The sequence below is a fragment of the Brachyistius frenatus genome, unplaced genomic scaffold (assembly GCF_029030835.1).
Source record: "Brachyistius frenatus isolate BFR_SWC_R1_liver_20210118 unplaced genomic scaffold, ASM2903083v1 Contig_48, whole genome shotgun sequence".
Taxonomy (NCBI): Eukaryota; Metazoa; Chordata; class Actinopteri; family Embiotocidae; genus Brachyistius; species Brachyistius frenatus.
Window position 1 is genome coordinate 1,982,608 of NW_027210647.1, and position 13,146 is coordinate 1,995,753.

The 13,146-nt window shown below is 38.0% G+C and overlaps 1 protein-coding gene and 1 long non-coding RNA gene across 2 annotated transcripts; both read left to right on the forward strand.

The window, feature by feature from the left end:
* The first annotated feature begins 6,280 nt into the window (after positions 1-6,280).
* On the forward strand, positions 6,281-10,601 carry LOC138623938 (uncharacterized). The gene is made up of 7 exons (XM_069703741.1): positions 6,281-6,362; positions 7,891-7,960; positions 9,099-9,473; positions 9,638-9,763; positions 9,897-9,931; positions 10,054-10,149; positions 10,416-10,601. The coding sequence occupies exons 1-7, from the start codon at positions 6,345-6,347 to the stop codon at positions 10,599-10,601; spliced, it is 906 nt and encodes a 301-aa protein (XP_069559842.1). The 5' UTR covers positions 6,281-6,344.
* A 155-nt stretch (positions 10,602-10,756) lies between these two features.
* LOC138623929 (uncharacterized) lies at positions 10,757-13,091 on the forward strand. The gene is made up of 3 exons (XR_011311116.1): positions 10,757-10,866; positions 11,180-11,281; positions 11,975-13,091. It is a non-coding gene; the product is annotated as an uncharacterized lncRNA (long non-coding RNA).
* Positions 13,092-13,146: the final 55 nt, after the last annotated feature.

Here is a 13,146-nt window from a genome sequence, read left to right on the forward strand (position 1 = left end):
CATGTCAAGTTCACACCTCCCTGTAATTTGAGCCTTCGACTTTTGCCTCCAATTTGTATATTCAACTCAGCCACTGCTTGCAGAGAACTTGATGAAGTATGTCTGAAGGCCCCGTTTCAGTTTGTTTATCAAGTATGATGTTGTATAAGTGTTCCTCCTATGAAGTTTACAGATTTGTTACTGCCAGAACACCAAAAGTTAATGTACTGATGTCATGGGTAAATCTGATGTGATTTATAATGAAAGAATGGCACCTTAAATAAGCACCAAAAGACATTATACAGTTTGGAAGAATAGGAATGACCTTTTTTTTTTTTTTTAAAGGAGTGAAATAATAGCAGTAACAGTGAACTGTAATGAGCACCAAAGAATCACAGTGCAGCACTAAATGTGAGGCCACACAGCCTGAACCTACATGTTGCTTGTGTTCACACTGTAGGAAAATGAGATCAGTTACCACTCAAAGTAGCTGTATCCCATGTGGCTGCCGTTCCCAAGGCCTGGATCACCAGAGTGCAGCTCCACCCCAAGGTGGAGATCTGCCTCCCCCTGCAGGTGGCCAAGAAAGCGAACCGTTCCTGTGCTGATCCTTCCAGATGGCAGCATGATCCTAACCCGGTGACCTAGCTGCAGGTCCATGGGGGAGTGGGGAACAAAAACTCGATGTGGCCCTCGGGACGACCTCCATGATTTCACACCAGAGGAAGAGAGGGTTCAGTTAAACTGCCTTTGCTTTAACTGACAGGTTTAGAACAGTCTTTGACATTATATGACATGTTTGGGGGATTACAGAATGTGCCCATTATGAGTTATGACTATTTCTTCGGGCACGTACTCAGAATAAACAAACAAATTTTGAACTGGACGTCTTTAGAGGTGCTGGTAGACTGACAGTCATGGTAGCTTTTTCCCCCTGTTTCCACTGTTTTTGCTAAGCTAAGGTTGTACCTTCATATGTGTTGTATTCAGACGTGAGACTGGGATCAATCGTTACATCTAACTCTCTGCTGAACTACTTCTTCAACGCTTGTACCTGGAGGCAGACGATAAGGAGGAGGCAAGTCTTGAGCTCAGTGCAGATGACGAGGATAACTGACTGCCAGACCAACTGCATGCAAAGCTGTCACTTCTTGATGACACTGCCGACTTTCTGTTCTGTTGGAGACCACCTAAAGATTAGAGGATAGCAGTAAACATCAACATTCAATTCAAAGGAGCGTAGGCATGATCTCAGTGTGTTTTTGTCATCTACACTAGGCTTCTGTGCTTTATCACTGTCATTTACTTGAGTCCTCATCGAAGACTTCTTCGTTGTCCACTCCTGACTCTCCCAGGTCATCATAGCAGGCCACTTTCACCAACAATCCAGCCTCAGAGATCAGCTGAGCAAAAGGAGGCAAGTTATAATTCATGAAGTCATATACACAACCTCAACCAAACCCACACACATATTTACAAGCATACCTGATTATGAAGCACTTCCTGTTTCCTTTGCATCTCTGAAAACCTCCTTTCCCATGATGCTCTCTCACAGGCGATCCTAGTCTTGAGAGACAGGATGTCTCTCTCAGTTTTGGTCAGTCTTTTATGAAGGGAAGTTGTATGGTCAGGGCTGCCGGGTATGGCCACAATCCCTTTACTCTCAGAACCTGACAAAAAACATTATCATATATCAATTTATACTTACACATCAAATTACATACATTTTCAACAAAAGGACCGGTGAAATTTGAGGTAAAATGCACCAGTCAATCTGAATATAATAAAACAAGCTTAGTAAAGTCTTTCCAGTTAAAAGTAAATATTTTGATGGAAATTCTTCGATTTTATAGGATCCTTACCCACAAGTTGTTTCAACTGGCGGCTGTGTTTGTCCTCGACAATGTGCTTTTCCCTTGGTAAGAATTGTATTGCATTGTATGGGCAGATCTGCAATGCAAATGAACCTGGCTTAGTCACCATTAAAAAAAAAAAAACCTTATCAAAATGTTTCATTGAAATTATACTAAAATGTCAAAGCAATGGCATTTTTTTACAGAGCAGGCACTCACCCAAAGAAACCGGCAGGTGCAGAGTATTCCCTTGAAAGTCCATGTAAACACAGTCCACAGGATATACTGTCATGTTGAAGCATGGTCCTCTCACACTGATATTCTGACTGGAGAATGAATAGATGTTACTATGGTTAGCTACGACTAAAGGCAGGAAGTAGTGCAACTAAAATGATATTGAATGTTTAGATATGATGATGTGTTTTTTTCTGAACTGTGTTCAAATGAGTTCAAATAATTGGGTGTAGGCTCAAGATAGGTTTTCTGCAGGTTGATGTTAACATGCTATATCATACACAAAACAAACAGACATTAAAACTAAAACAGGGATGAAGGCTTACTATTGGAAAACGTATTGACAGCGCTGGACACTGACCTTTTGTAGAGGCTCAACTGTAGGATGGGAGGAAACTCCCATGTGAGGTCATAAGGAAACAGTAGCTCCCATTCTTCTCCGCAGGCCTCTGTTCTGGTCTGGGGTAAATGTAAATGTGGTGCACAGGGCTCACTAACCTGTTGCTACGCACCAACACTGCATGAGCAGCGCTGCTGACGACTGCTGTGTCGGTAAATCTTGTCTAATCTTCTTAGTCATGCAGTTAGCAGACCAGTCGCATGCGGGCTGCTTAAATTGGTCGAGTTGAGCTTTATATAGCAACAATGTGAACAAGCCTGCACGAGCAGTGCAACTGTTACCCATGTTCCTGTCTGTCTGTTGGCTCATTGGAGAAATAATACAGAATTTTGAGACTTTACTGATTTTATTCTTCGACAATAGAACTCTGTGATCTTCTCACATTACCTCCTTCTTTGACCTTGATCCCACGTGGATGTACTTTTCACGCCTCACCGGTGTTAAATGTGACACGGTCTCCTCTAGTGGACTAATGGGTGTATTACACACTTTGGTGTGATACCTGGCTGGCCAGGCTGTAGCCTCACTTCTCAGCTGTTGTACTGCTTCTGGTTCTCCCCTGAACCGCTGTCGCAGAGTGCTCCATTATGTCTGCTTATTGCATTAAATTTGAGCAAGTATAAAGAGGATTACTGCTACCTGTGAATGCAGATTGTCATTTGGAATAATTTTTTTCTGGTGTGGCCTGTGTTTTCAGTCACTATTGAACTTTACTACCACCCACTGGATTTTAAGATGTAAGGCATTTAGTTGGCTCAATGCAATATATCACTGTATTCATGAAAGTGAAAAATAATTAATGGATCTGCCTCATTATTCAGAAGAGATCCAAAATGCTATGGGTTCTTCCTTGGCCCATGCTTACACTCTCCCTCAAGGTTTCATAAGAAAATGGGCCTGTACCTTTTCTGTAAATCTGCTGCCAAACAGACAAACAAGCAGGCAAACAAACAAAAAACATAACCTCTTTGGTAGAAGTAACAACATTGGATCTGAAACAAAAAATTAAATTGATTGGGAAATGGTTTTGAATCATTCGTGGATCATGCCTTGGTGCAATTTCCTCCATTTTCCCAATCAAGTCTTGATTCAAGGAGATTTTTGCAGTTAAACAACTGAAAGTGAAAAAGGAGGCACATTTCTGTCCACAAACAGTCTGTACCATAGTTACATCAAATGGCTTCTATTACCTATGTTGGTTAGTTTTGTTGTTTGGATATTTTTCCTTCGTTCAAGATTTCTAAGAGAAACTATTCAGGCAAAGAATATTTTTCAGTCATATTCGTCAGGATGTGGACATCATCAGTTTAATGAGGAGCATAACAATAACATTGGGTTAAAAATGTAACACAGCTAAGATTAATCCACACTAACATTATTGTTCTAGACACACTGTGCAGTATAAAAAAAATTACACTGTAAGCCAGGCTTTTATTACACATAACAAAAATACCTTTAAACCTCTAGACCACTGTATTGTGCAAATAATAGATAGCAAATAAAGTTAACTTCTGCAATTATACAATGTTTTGAGAGTTCAATAAACTTTAATTTACTGTAAATAAGGCTACATTACCTTGTGTATATTTGCTGGTGGTCAGAGAGAGGATAATTCCAAAGATGTTTGTCCAGCTTTAATCATTGCATTATACATTTCTTTCTCTGGAAATCAAGTGGGAAAGGGGACAGCATTTTTTCACTGGTTATTCTGATGATTATATAGTACAAGTGTCTTATGTTTCAAAGTAAAGCCTGGCATTCAAGTGAAATGCGAGCCCTCGGGCTATCTCTACATGGTTCATTGTTGTGCTTGAATAGATTATACATCAGTTCAGCCGATAGACTATTTAGGCCTGCATTCAGAGACATAGAAATACCTTCATCTCACATTTGCAAGCAAACAAACGGTTCACAGCTTTGGACAATGACAATGATATGCAATTATTGAACTGTAAGCTCTACACAGTCACTCCTTTATCTGAGCTTTCAGCATGCTGGCTATCAGTCAAATTTAGTTTTTGAGGACATTTTGGAATGCAAATGACATGATGATATGGGATACTTACATAATGATACTTAGCAAAATGATTTGTATATTTGGGCAAATATAAAGATATGGAGCAGCTCCTAATTAGTGTGTGTGTATATTAGTCATGGAAAAGGGTCCAACAACTGTCAGAGCAGCCTTTACTAAAATGACTTGTTGATCACTCTAAGTGTGCAACCGTATGTAAATGTTTTTGTAAGCCAGGAAATAATGTCTAGTATGTATGAATATGTGCATACAGTATAATGGGTCTGTCTGTGTAATTTTAATGTGCATGTGCAGGCTGTAAAAACAAATGAATAGCTAAACATTCAGAATCATTTTCACTGACCACCATGTAGACAGGATATCCTTACTTTTCTTTCCAATTGTTGGAGAAGTTATTGATCAAATAAATAGTTTGGTACCTAACGGTTGTAAATTGCATTGGCACAGAGGCACTAAATATTAATAGTTAATTTCTATGTCCTCTTAGTGTGAAAACTGTGTTGTTACTGTAACATCGCATACACAATAATTTGGCACTATTTTGATAAACAAAATTATAAATTTAATCTCCTGATCTGCTGCATTAGTTTTTAGCTTTTTTTTATTTAAACTGTCCATTATGAGTTTGACAGTGTTATAGGAGTGCAGTGTTACATTTTTAAGGGAACTTTTTATGAAGGGATGTCATCACAGCCAGTACAGACAAGAGGACAAATTACAGCCACTGACTGCTCTTTCAGTGTATGGACATGTCACTATTGAAAAAAAATGTACTTGTCATTGAATTAAATCTTACAGTAGGCAGTTTTAAAACTGTTGTTTTGCCTCACTTAAAAACAATAATAATTATCCATGCAGTGTTTATCAAAATAATTTAGAATTCATTAAATAACCATCAAACTCCTGCACATCTGAGAGAGTACTTTGAATTATTCATACCCAGTAGACAGAATTTTATGTGTTTTTAATGCGGCTGCTATGAAAAAGGGAAGGACTTCTGTCACCTGAATTGCGCAAGTCCCTTTTGTGTCGTGCCCAAGAATTCTACGTTCTTTTGGCCACAAAGAGGTAATTGTAGTGTGTGGGGGCTTTATGGCTGGCAGAGAGAGGGGCTCTGATTTCACATTGTGTTGAACAGAAACCAGGAGGCTCCCTATACAATCACCCCACAGGGCCCTGAAACCTCACCTGTACTCTTATAGACTAGCAAAGGCTTAATCCAGTTATTTCAGTAAATCTTTAAATGCTGGTTGCACAGTTTTAATTAACCTTCATCAGAGCCACCCAACACTGTACAGTACTGTAATGTAATATCTTCTTTTGTAGTGGACTGACACAGCAAAATGGTATTCAAAGATGTTTTGACAGGGCAATGTAGAAAAGGTAAAATATTTACCAGTTATGTCAAGTTGTTTTGATAAATGTCTGACTTTTTAAAAATGTTTTGATGCAATTACACTGAATAAGAGTTTGAATAACACACATAACGTGATCTCTCAAGTGGACCACATTCAGGTCTTCATCAAAACTTGTAACCAGTCATGAAGGGGTATGAAACAACAATTGTAACATATCTTGTTTTACCTTAACAGGCTCACTGTGAAAATACCCTAATTAGCTTTAACCTGAAGTCATTATCAATTCTTGGGCATTTTTAGACCCTCCCAGCAACAGCAGGCTTTTAGTCTCCTCCTCTCACCTCAATGTAGCTGTACAGATGAGAGTTTCCACTTATTAGGTTGCCAACAGTGCTGTCAGCAGGAAGCGAAGGGGGGAGGTGACAGAGAGCAATAGAGAATACAGAGAGTGAGCTCATTCACTTCAACTACAGCTGACAAAAAACATGCACACTGCACAACAGGTGAGAGGACCTTTTTGATTTTAAATGAGCATTATTTAATATCAGCTAAATAGAGCTTTGATGTGTAATACGGGGCAGGTTGCAGGTGAACAATAGCGGTGCTAATATAGCCAGCGAAAAATACAGCAGGATGATGTCGTGTAGATGTTATGTTTTAAATTTTTCCGCAACAAAACGTATTTTTCATATGCATTATAAATGCCAAATATTTTGAATACATCATTAACTAAAATGTATTTAGATAAATATGAGTAAATCTTGACAAGTCACTTCAATTCTATTTTATTTTTTCCATTTCCATATTTTGATAGTATTTACATTTTTGTACACAAACAGTTGTGATAAATTGTCATATTGTTTTTCTATCTCAAAAACAGTTTGTTGTGTTGTATTTTGATTAGAACAATATTCACAAGCCACTGTCAAATGTTCTGTCTGTAGAATGTCCTTGTTTCTAGAAACATGCAGGCTCTTTTTTATTTACATTACATTCAGAAAAATAGTCTATTATAAAGATAATGCCTCTTCTGAAATTTCGAACTATTTGCAGCAGGTGATACTGTTTTTGGTTCCTTTTGTTATTATTTGAACTAGTACAGTAATAAAATCTGATCTGATTTACCAATACAACATGAAGATGTAAATTGGAAGTTTATGAAAGGAGAACCCCAGGAGGGGGTTATTTGTAACACTGCATCAACAGGTATGTACCTGTTGATGCAGTGTACATCAAACTAAGAAATCTAAACTTCACTTTTTCCAAATTAAACCCTGCATTTTGACTTGAAAACCAAAATGGCCACTGTTGTTATTCAGTTTCCAGGGTGGAGAGCCCATAGGAGGTCACATTAGGATCCAAGGGAGAAGGGAAAAAAACAAGCCATGACTCAGAGCGGCTCTCCCGATGGGATTGATCAAGGAACAAACACTTTTTAATTGTGTTCACTGATAAATGACTGCAAACTGAGTAACTCAAGACATAACTGTGCGTCACTATGCAGAGATAATCTTAGTAGGAATGACCTCATGGGTAAGGGTGACTTGCACTACTAAAACTTGCTAAAAAAAAAAAAAAAAAAAAAAACTTTTGTTCTATGCCACTAATGTGAGTCACTGTGAGTAAAAATATGAAAAAAGGTAAATCCCAAATTATTAAACTGCTTGTATTGCGACTCAACAAAACAATTATGAGATCAGTTTCACCAGAACAATTAGAGGATTGTAAAAAGGGGAGACCATAGATGACTTCACTCCCACAGATCAAAAGAACTACCCAGGTGGGTTACAAAGGCTGAAAAGGGCTGTAACTCAGAGACCTATGGGTAAATAGTCTGAATCCACATTGCCATCTATCATAAAGACCTTTTGTCAAGAGACTTGTCGTCTTTTCTTAGTTTATTCTACTAGCAGAGATTTGTTGTTATGTCTGTGTAAAATATTGTTACATTAAAAGCAGAACATCCGGTTGCTATTCATTCATGTTAATTGTACGTTTACCTAGAATTTGACACGTATTATGTAATTACAGGCCGGACAAAGATCTCTCCCCCTTCCGGGCAGTGGAATGATGGTCTCTACCACTTTTATAAAAGACACAGGTATGAGTGTGTTTTGTTTTTTTCTTAAATTTCATGTTATCAGTCTCAAAAGTACAATGCAGAATCAGTAAGTTCCACCAACCTTGTCTGTCAAGTAAATTTTAATCCTATCCCCAAATCCTAATGACACAGTTGTCTTTACAGCCTAAATCACCCTCTTTCCTTAGACTATTATTTTGTATAAGGAAAAATACCCAACAAATTATAATGATTAAAAAAAATGTTATGTGGAAAACAGACAAAATAGACCCACAGAGGAGGGGCCCCTATGCCAGTACAAATAGGCATCAAGTAATAAATCAGAATGACAATATTAACGCTGTCAAAGCACTGGAATATTTTCTTGGTAGGGATTTTGTTGTTTTTAAATGCAGTACATGTACTAAAATGCATCCAGACAAAAGACATAGAGTTACAAGTGTTAGTCAAGAAGTCAAGCAGGTAGAACCACTGAGACTCCACTGACACTGTCCCTGAATCAAAGATGTCATACTGCTCTGTAATGAATAAAAAGATGATACGTGCGTGTTCATCTTGTAGCTCAGCGTTGAGTATAATTCCATATTATTTAAGCACATCCAGTAGTTCATTCTTAGTTTAGCATGTTAGCATGTTGCTGATGTCTGATAATTAGCACTGAAACTGATAGCAATATTGTTACAAATTAAATCTTAAGTTCATCTAGACGGTGGACATGTACTGTATGTGTGTACCAAACTTTAAGGCAATACAATTGATGCAATATTGTCCAAAACCACAAACGACAATAACCTTGTACTGGTAGAGCAAAAGTCAGGGGATCACCAAACCGAACATGCACCTTGAAAGTCTGCACTTTGTGGCAATTCATCTAATAGTTGTTGTGTAGACTACTTAAGTCTGGACCAAAGTGAATGACACACTGGTAAACATATCTAATAGCCTTTCATTACAAACAAAAGCAATAAAATAATAATATCTTAAATAGATGTTCAAAAATCCGTGAAAACTTTGGCAGCTGATCACCAAAGTATAAGAGTCATTCTGTTACCACCATGTTTAATAATGGTTATATGAAAAGTGCCCAGATTAACTAAAAAAAAAAGCCCACAATTTAAACACGTTTTCCTGTTGTTTCCCAAAATCCCTCCCTTTACAGGTATTTTGCGCCTCCTCATATTAGGACTACTTTTGCCATCAGTATTAGTGTCGGGTCTTAAATCCAGCACCACGGCGCCGCTCCCTAATTCTTCCAATACTACTGCCTCCACTTCGAACACAACAGACCGCACCAACACATCCACAACTATACCAGCGACCAACACCACCATGCAGACCCCCACAGCATTCAGTACCCAAGAAGCCTCAAACACACAGCCCCTCAACACCATCTCTGTAAGCATAGCAAGTACTACGCAGACCTCCACCTCCGGGGCTACAACAACCTCAGCTTTCACCCAACCCTCCATGATGACCACAGACAGTGCAACGACCACCTCCATCACCCAGTCCACCATATCCACCCCTTCTGGAGGTACTTTAATCACCACCACCTATTCTCCCACAACCAGAGGGTCACCAACCAAAACACAGTCTGGCATCAGCCCAACAGACATAGCCAATTCTGCATCTTCAATTCCTATGATATCTTTGAATTCAGTCAGTGCTACTAATACAGGAACTTTGCCCCCTCTGCAGTAGGTTCAGCAACCAAGTCCAAGTCCAGCACCACAATGACAGCCTCAAGTTCGTCTTCCTCCATGTCTCCAGGCTCTGGTTCCTTAACTTCGATGATGTACACCAGTCAGTCATCCAGCTCCATTGGTATGGTTTGTTTTATCACGGAATAAAATGCTTCAGTTAACTACTCAGGCTTAATTTTACCTTGCAAATCAAAGTTCAATTATTAATACATGTTATATTTTGTCTTTGCACATCCAATAATGACCACTTCAAGGAACCACTATGCCAAACCCAACTTCAATGAGCATGGTAAGTCCACCTTAGTGGAGAGAAGTATATTTTTGTGTTGGCTTTTAGCCTTATCTCTCCTTCCTCTTTATCCCTTTAGCCTCTCATCTTTATCATGTGGTTCTCACCTCTCTCAAACACAGATATACTGCCCTTCATTCACCTGTAACTACTCTGAGTGCTACTCCATGTACACCAGTCAGAATACCACGTTATGCACTGCTGGTGACAGTTGTCAGGTAAGGAGGCAAATGACACCCACAATCCCTTATAAACCATCTAATGAAACCATTCAATGAATTGTCTTAAATTATAATAACATGTCTAAATGTATTATAACCTCTTGCATGTGTTGACATGTAGATACAGCAAAATATGAGTCAAATGCTATACTGTGTTAGTAATTGATAGAAGCAACTGTGATGTTAGATATTATTTTCAAAATTAGGGAAGGAAAAAAAGGCAATTAAACCTTTCTTCTCATATCATCTCTTCAATGTATCAGCTATTCAGGCAGACAGATATGTGCTACAATGCCAGCTGCAGCACCTATTGCACTGATAAATGCCTCAACACCACTCAGACCAACTGCTCAGTGAAGTGTTGTAACTCTACTGGCTGCCTCAATGACACTTTTGCATCAATGATGATGACGACCACAGGTAAAGAGATCCATCTTACCCATTCTTAACCTCTTCATTTAATGACTGTCATAAATGTTCGATTTATTTTACCATCCTCATATTGGCCTTACAAATTATTGCATTTCATGACATCTTATGAGCCACGACTGCATGTTCACAGGTGTGCACTTTTACTCTTATAAGCTTGCAATTTAAAAAAAAAAAGGTTTTACTTTTACTCACATAATTTTAGTTAATGCAACAACAACAACAACAACAACAACCACACCAGTCCCAACAACTACCGCCAGTCAACCAACAACAGCAGACAATGTAAGGATAAAAGGCTGCATGTGTGTGTGTCCTGGCATGCTTTAGGCTAGAAGGCTATTGTGTGTATCAAAAATTCAACTCACTCTCTTTTTTTCCCCCAATCATGTTGTCTTAGATGACATTTTGTCTTTGTTTCTGAACAATTATTTGTACACTTTATTGACTACTCACCAATTTAGAGTGATTATATTAACTGCCTGCCAACGATTTACCATTTTATTGGAGTATAGAGCAAGCTAACAGTCTGTCCAGCAGTGTAAAGTGGGCTTGGTGTGAGATCAGTATCATCCTTTCTTCTGTGGTGTTTTTTCAGGGATACAAATGCCATTATGGGATGTGTACTGGCAACGATTGCTACACAAGTTTTAAAAATGCAGCGCTCCAAACGTGCTTGCCCTCACAGCCACACTGTCAGGTGAGAACTGCCAAAAAAATGATGCTTCAAATGCAACAACTTCAACACAAATGTCACCACTTCAATAATGTTCATGCAGTTCTTGCAACAATTAATATTATAGTAATACATTTTAGATTCACTAAAATGGTTGATCTTGTTGAGTTTTGGCTCAGTTTGTGTCTTTTGAAGATTTTCTACTGTTTTGACTCCAAATGCATGTTATCATTATTTCGGCACAAACTCAGCTCTCAGTTTGTTGTCATTTTTAAAATTTAACAAAATGTATACAAGAAAAATTATCCGGGGTTGTAATAATGTAAGTAAGAATCATTCAAAATGGTATTATGGAACAGTTTAAAGTTGTAAAAGATGTGGTTTCACTATTTATACAAATAAGTATATCTGTAATACAGTGTATTTACTAGTATTGTGGGTTGTTTTTTTTTACCAATTTTGTGGCATTTCCATTGAAATTGTCTCAATGACAACGTAAATGCCTGAAAATATTTATGATACATAATGTATAATAGGCCTAGTATTCTCTCGGAAAAAGAGCAAGGCTCCACATAATACATTAAAAAAGTTATGTTACATAAACAAAAATGCTCAGAGTATTGAAAGATGAATTAACAGACTTTAAACAAGATTTAAATATGTCAGTCTCCTATTTAGACCGTGGTGAACTTTGCTCACTTGCTAATGTCTTTGCAGCTGAAAAAGGAGACCCAAGATTCCACCTTCAAGTGGACATCAGGTTGCACCAACTGCACTGGTTATACTGCATGTAAGGCTACCACAAACCCTCCATGTAATCTGGAGTGCTGCAACGCCACCATGACCTCATCTTGCCTATGGTTGAATGGCACAATGAATGTTCCCTCTTTTGCCACAAGAGGTCCTTGTTTTCACACAGAATTAATTGCTTCCTTGCTTTGCCTGCTTGCCATCACTTTGCTGCTGTGAGTGACTGACTGTGCTCAGCTGCTGTGTGGGTCTTTAGGTAACCAGAGCTTTCTGCAACTCCCAGTCCCTCCAAATACAAACTTAGCAGTGGAGAGCTTAACACTACTTCATTTTCAGCCATGTATCTTGCTGACGGAAATATAAGAAGCATCAGTGACAATGTTGATTTTGTTTCTTGTTTTCTTAAACTTCTCAAACACACTTAATGTCTGTTTCAAGACCAATAGACAATGGCTTTGAACAGTATTTCTAAATGGAAAAAAATAATATCCATTTCAGGAACCAAGAAAACTCAGTCCTCGTATCAGTTCACATTTCGGGTCCAAATCACCTTTATCACATTGATATACTGAAACAAACTCAAATAATTTTAATTCGCTAAATTCTTTGTAATTTGTGTAAGGAATGATCTTGCCCATTTATTGTCGTTGATTTCAGGTTCTGTTTTTGTAAAGGGAAAAAAAGGTTTTTTTTTATGCTTGCGGTCCCACTTTTAACTGTTTCTAGACTCATTTTCATTTTGAATGGGTGAGTGAACCTAAGCGCAACCTTTCTGCTGACATAAATGTTTTATAATGAAAACCTTCTAGATTATGACCCGTTCAAGTCGTTGTGAGAGTAATGCAGTTGTAACTCCATATGCACTTTATGAAACATAAATGTTGAGCTGATACAGGGAGTTGTGAGGGTTTGTTAAAGCATTTCTGTAGATGTAACCTTAAAATACTGTGCGTTGGATGTCTATACTGTGTGGTTTACAAAGTATATTTTATGGTACAATGGTGTCATGTAAATGTTAAATGAAATCAGAAATATTTCAATTTTATTCTAGTTTTGTGATGTACAAATAGGATGATTGTGTTGAAATTAAATAAATAAATCTATCTGAAGAAGTGATTTGATTCAGTTTTTATCTTTAG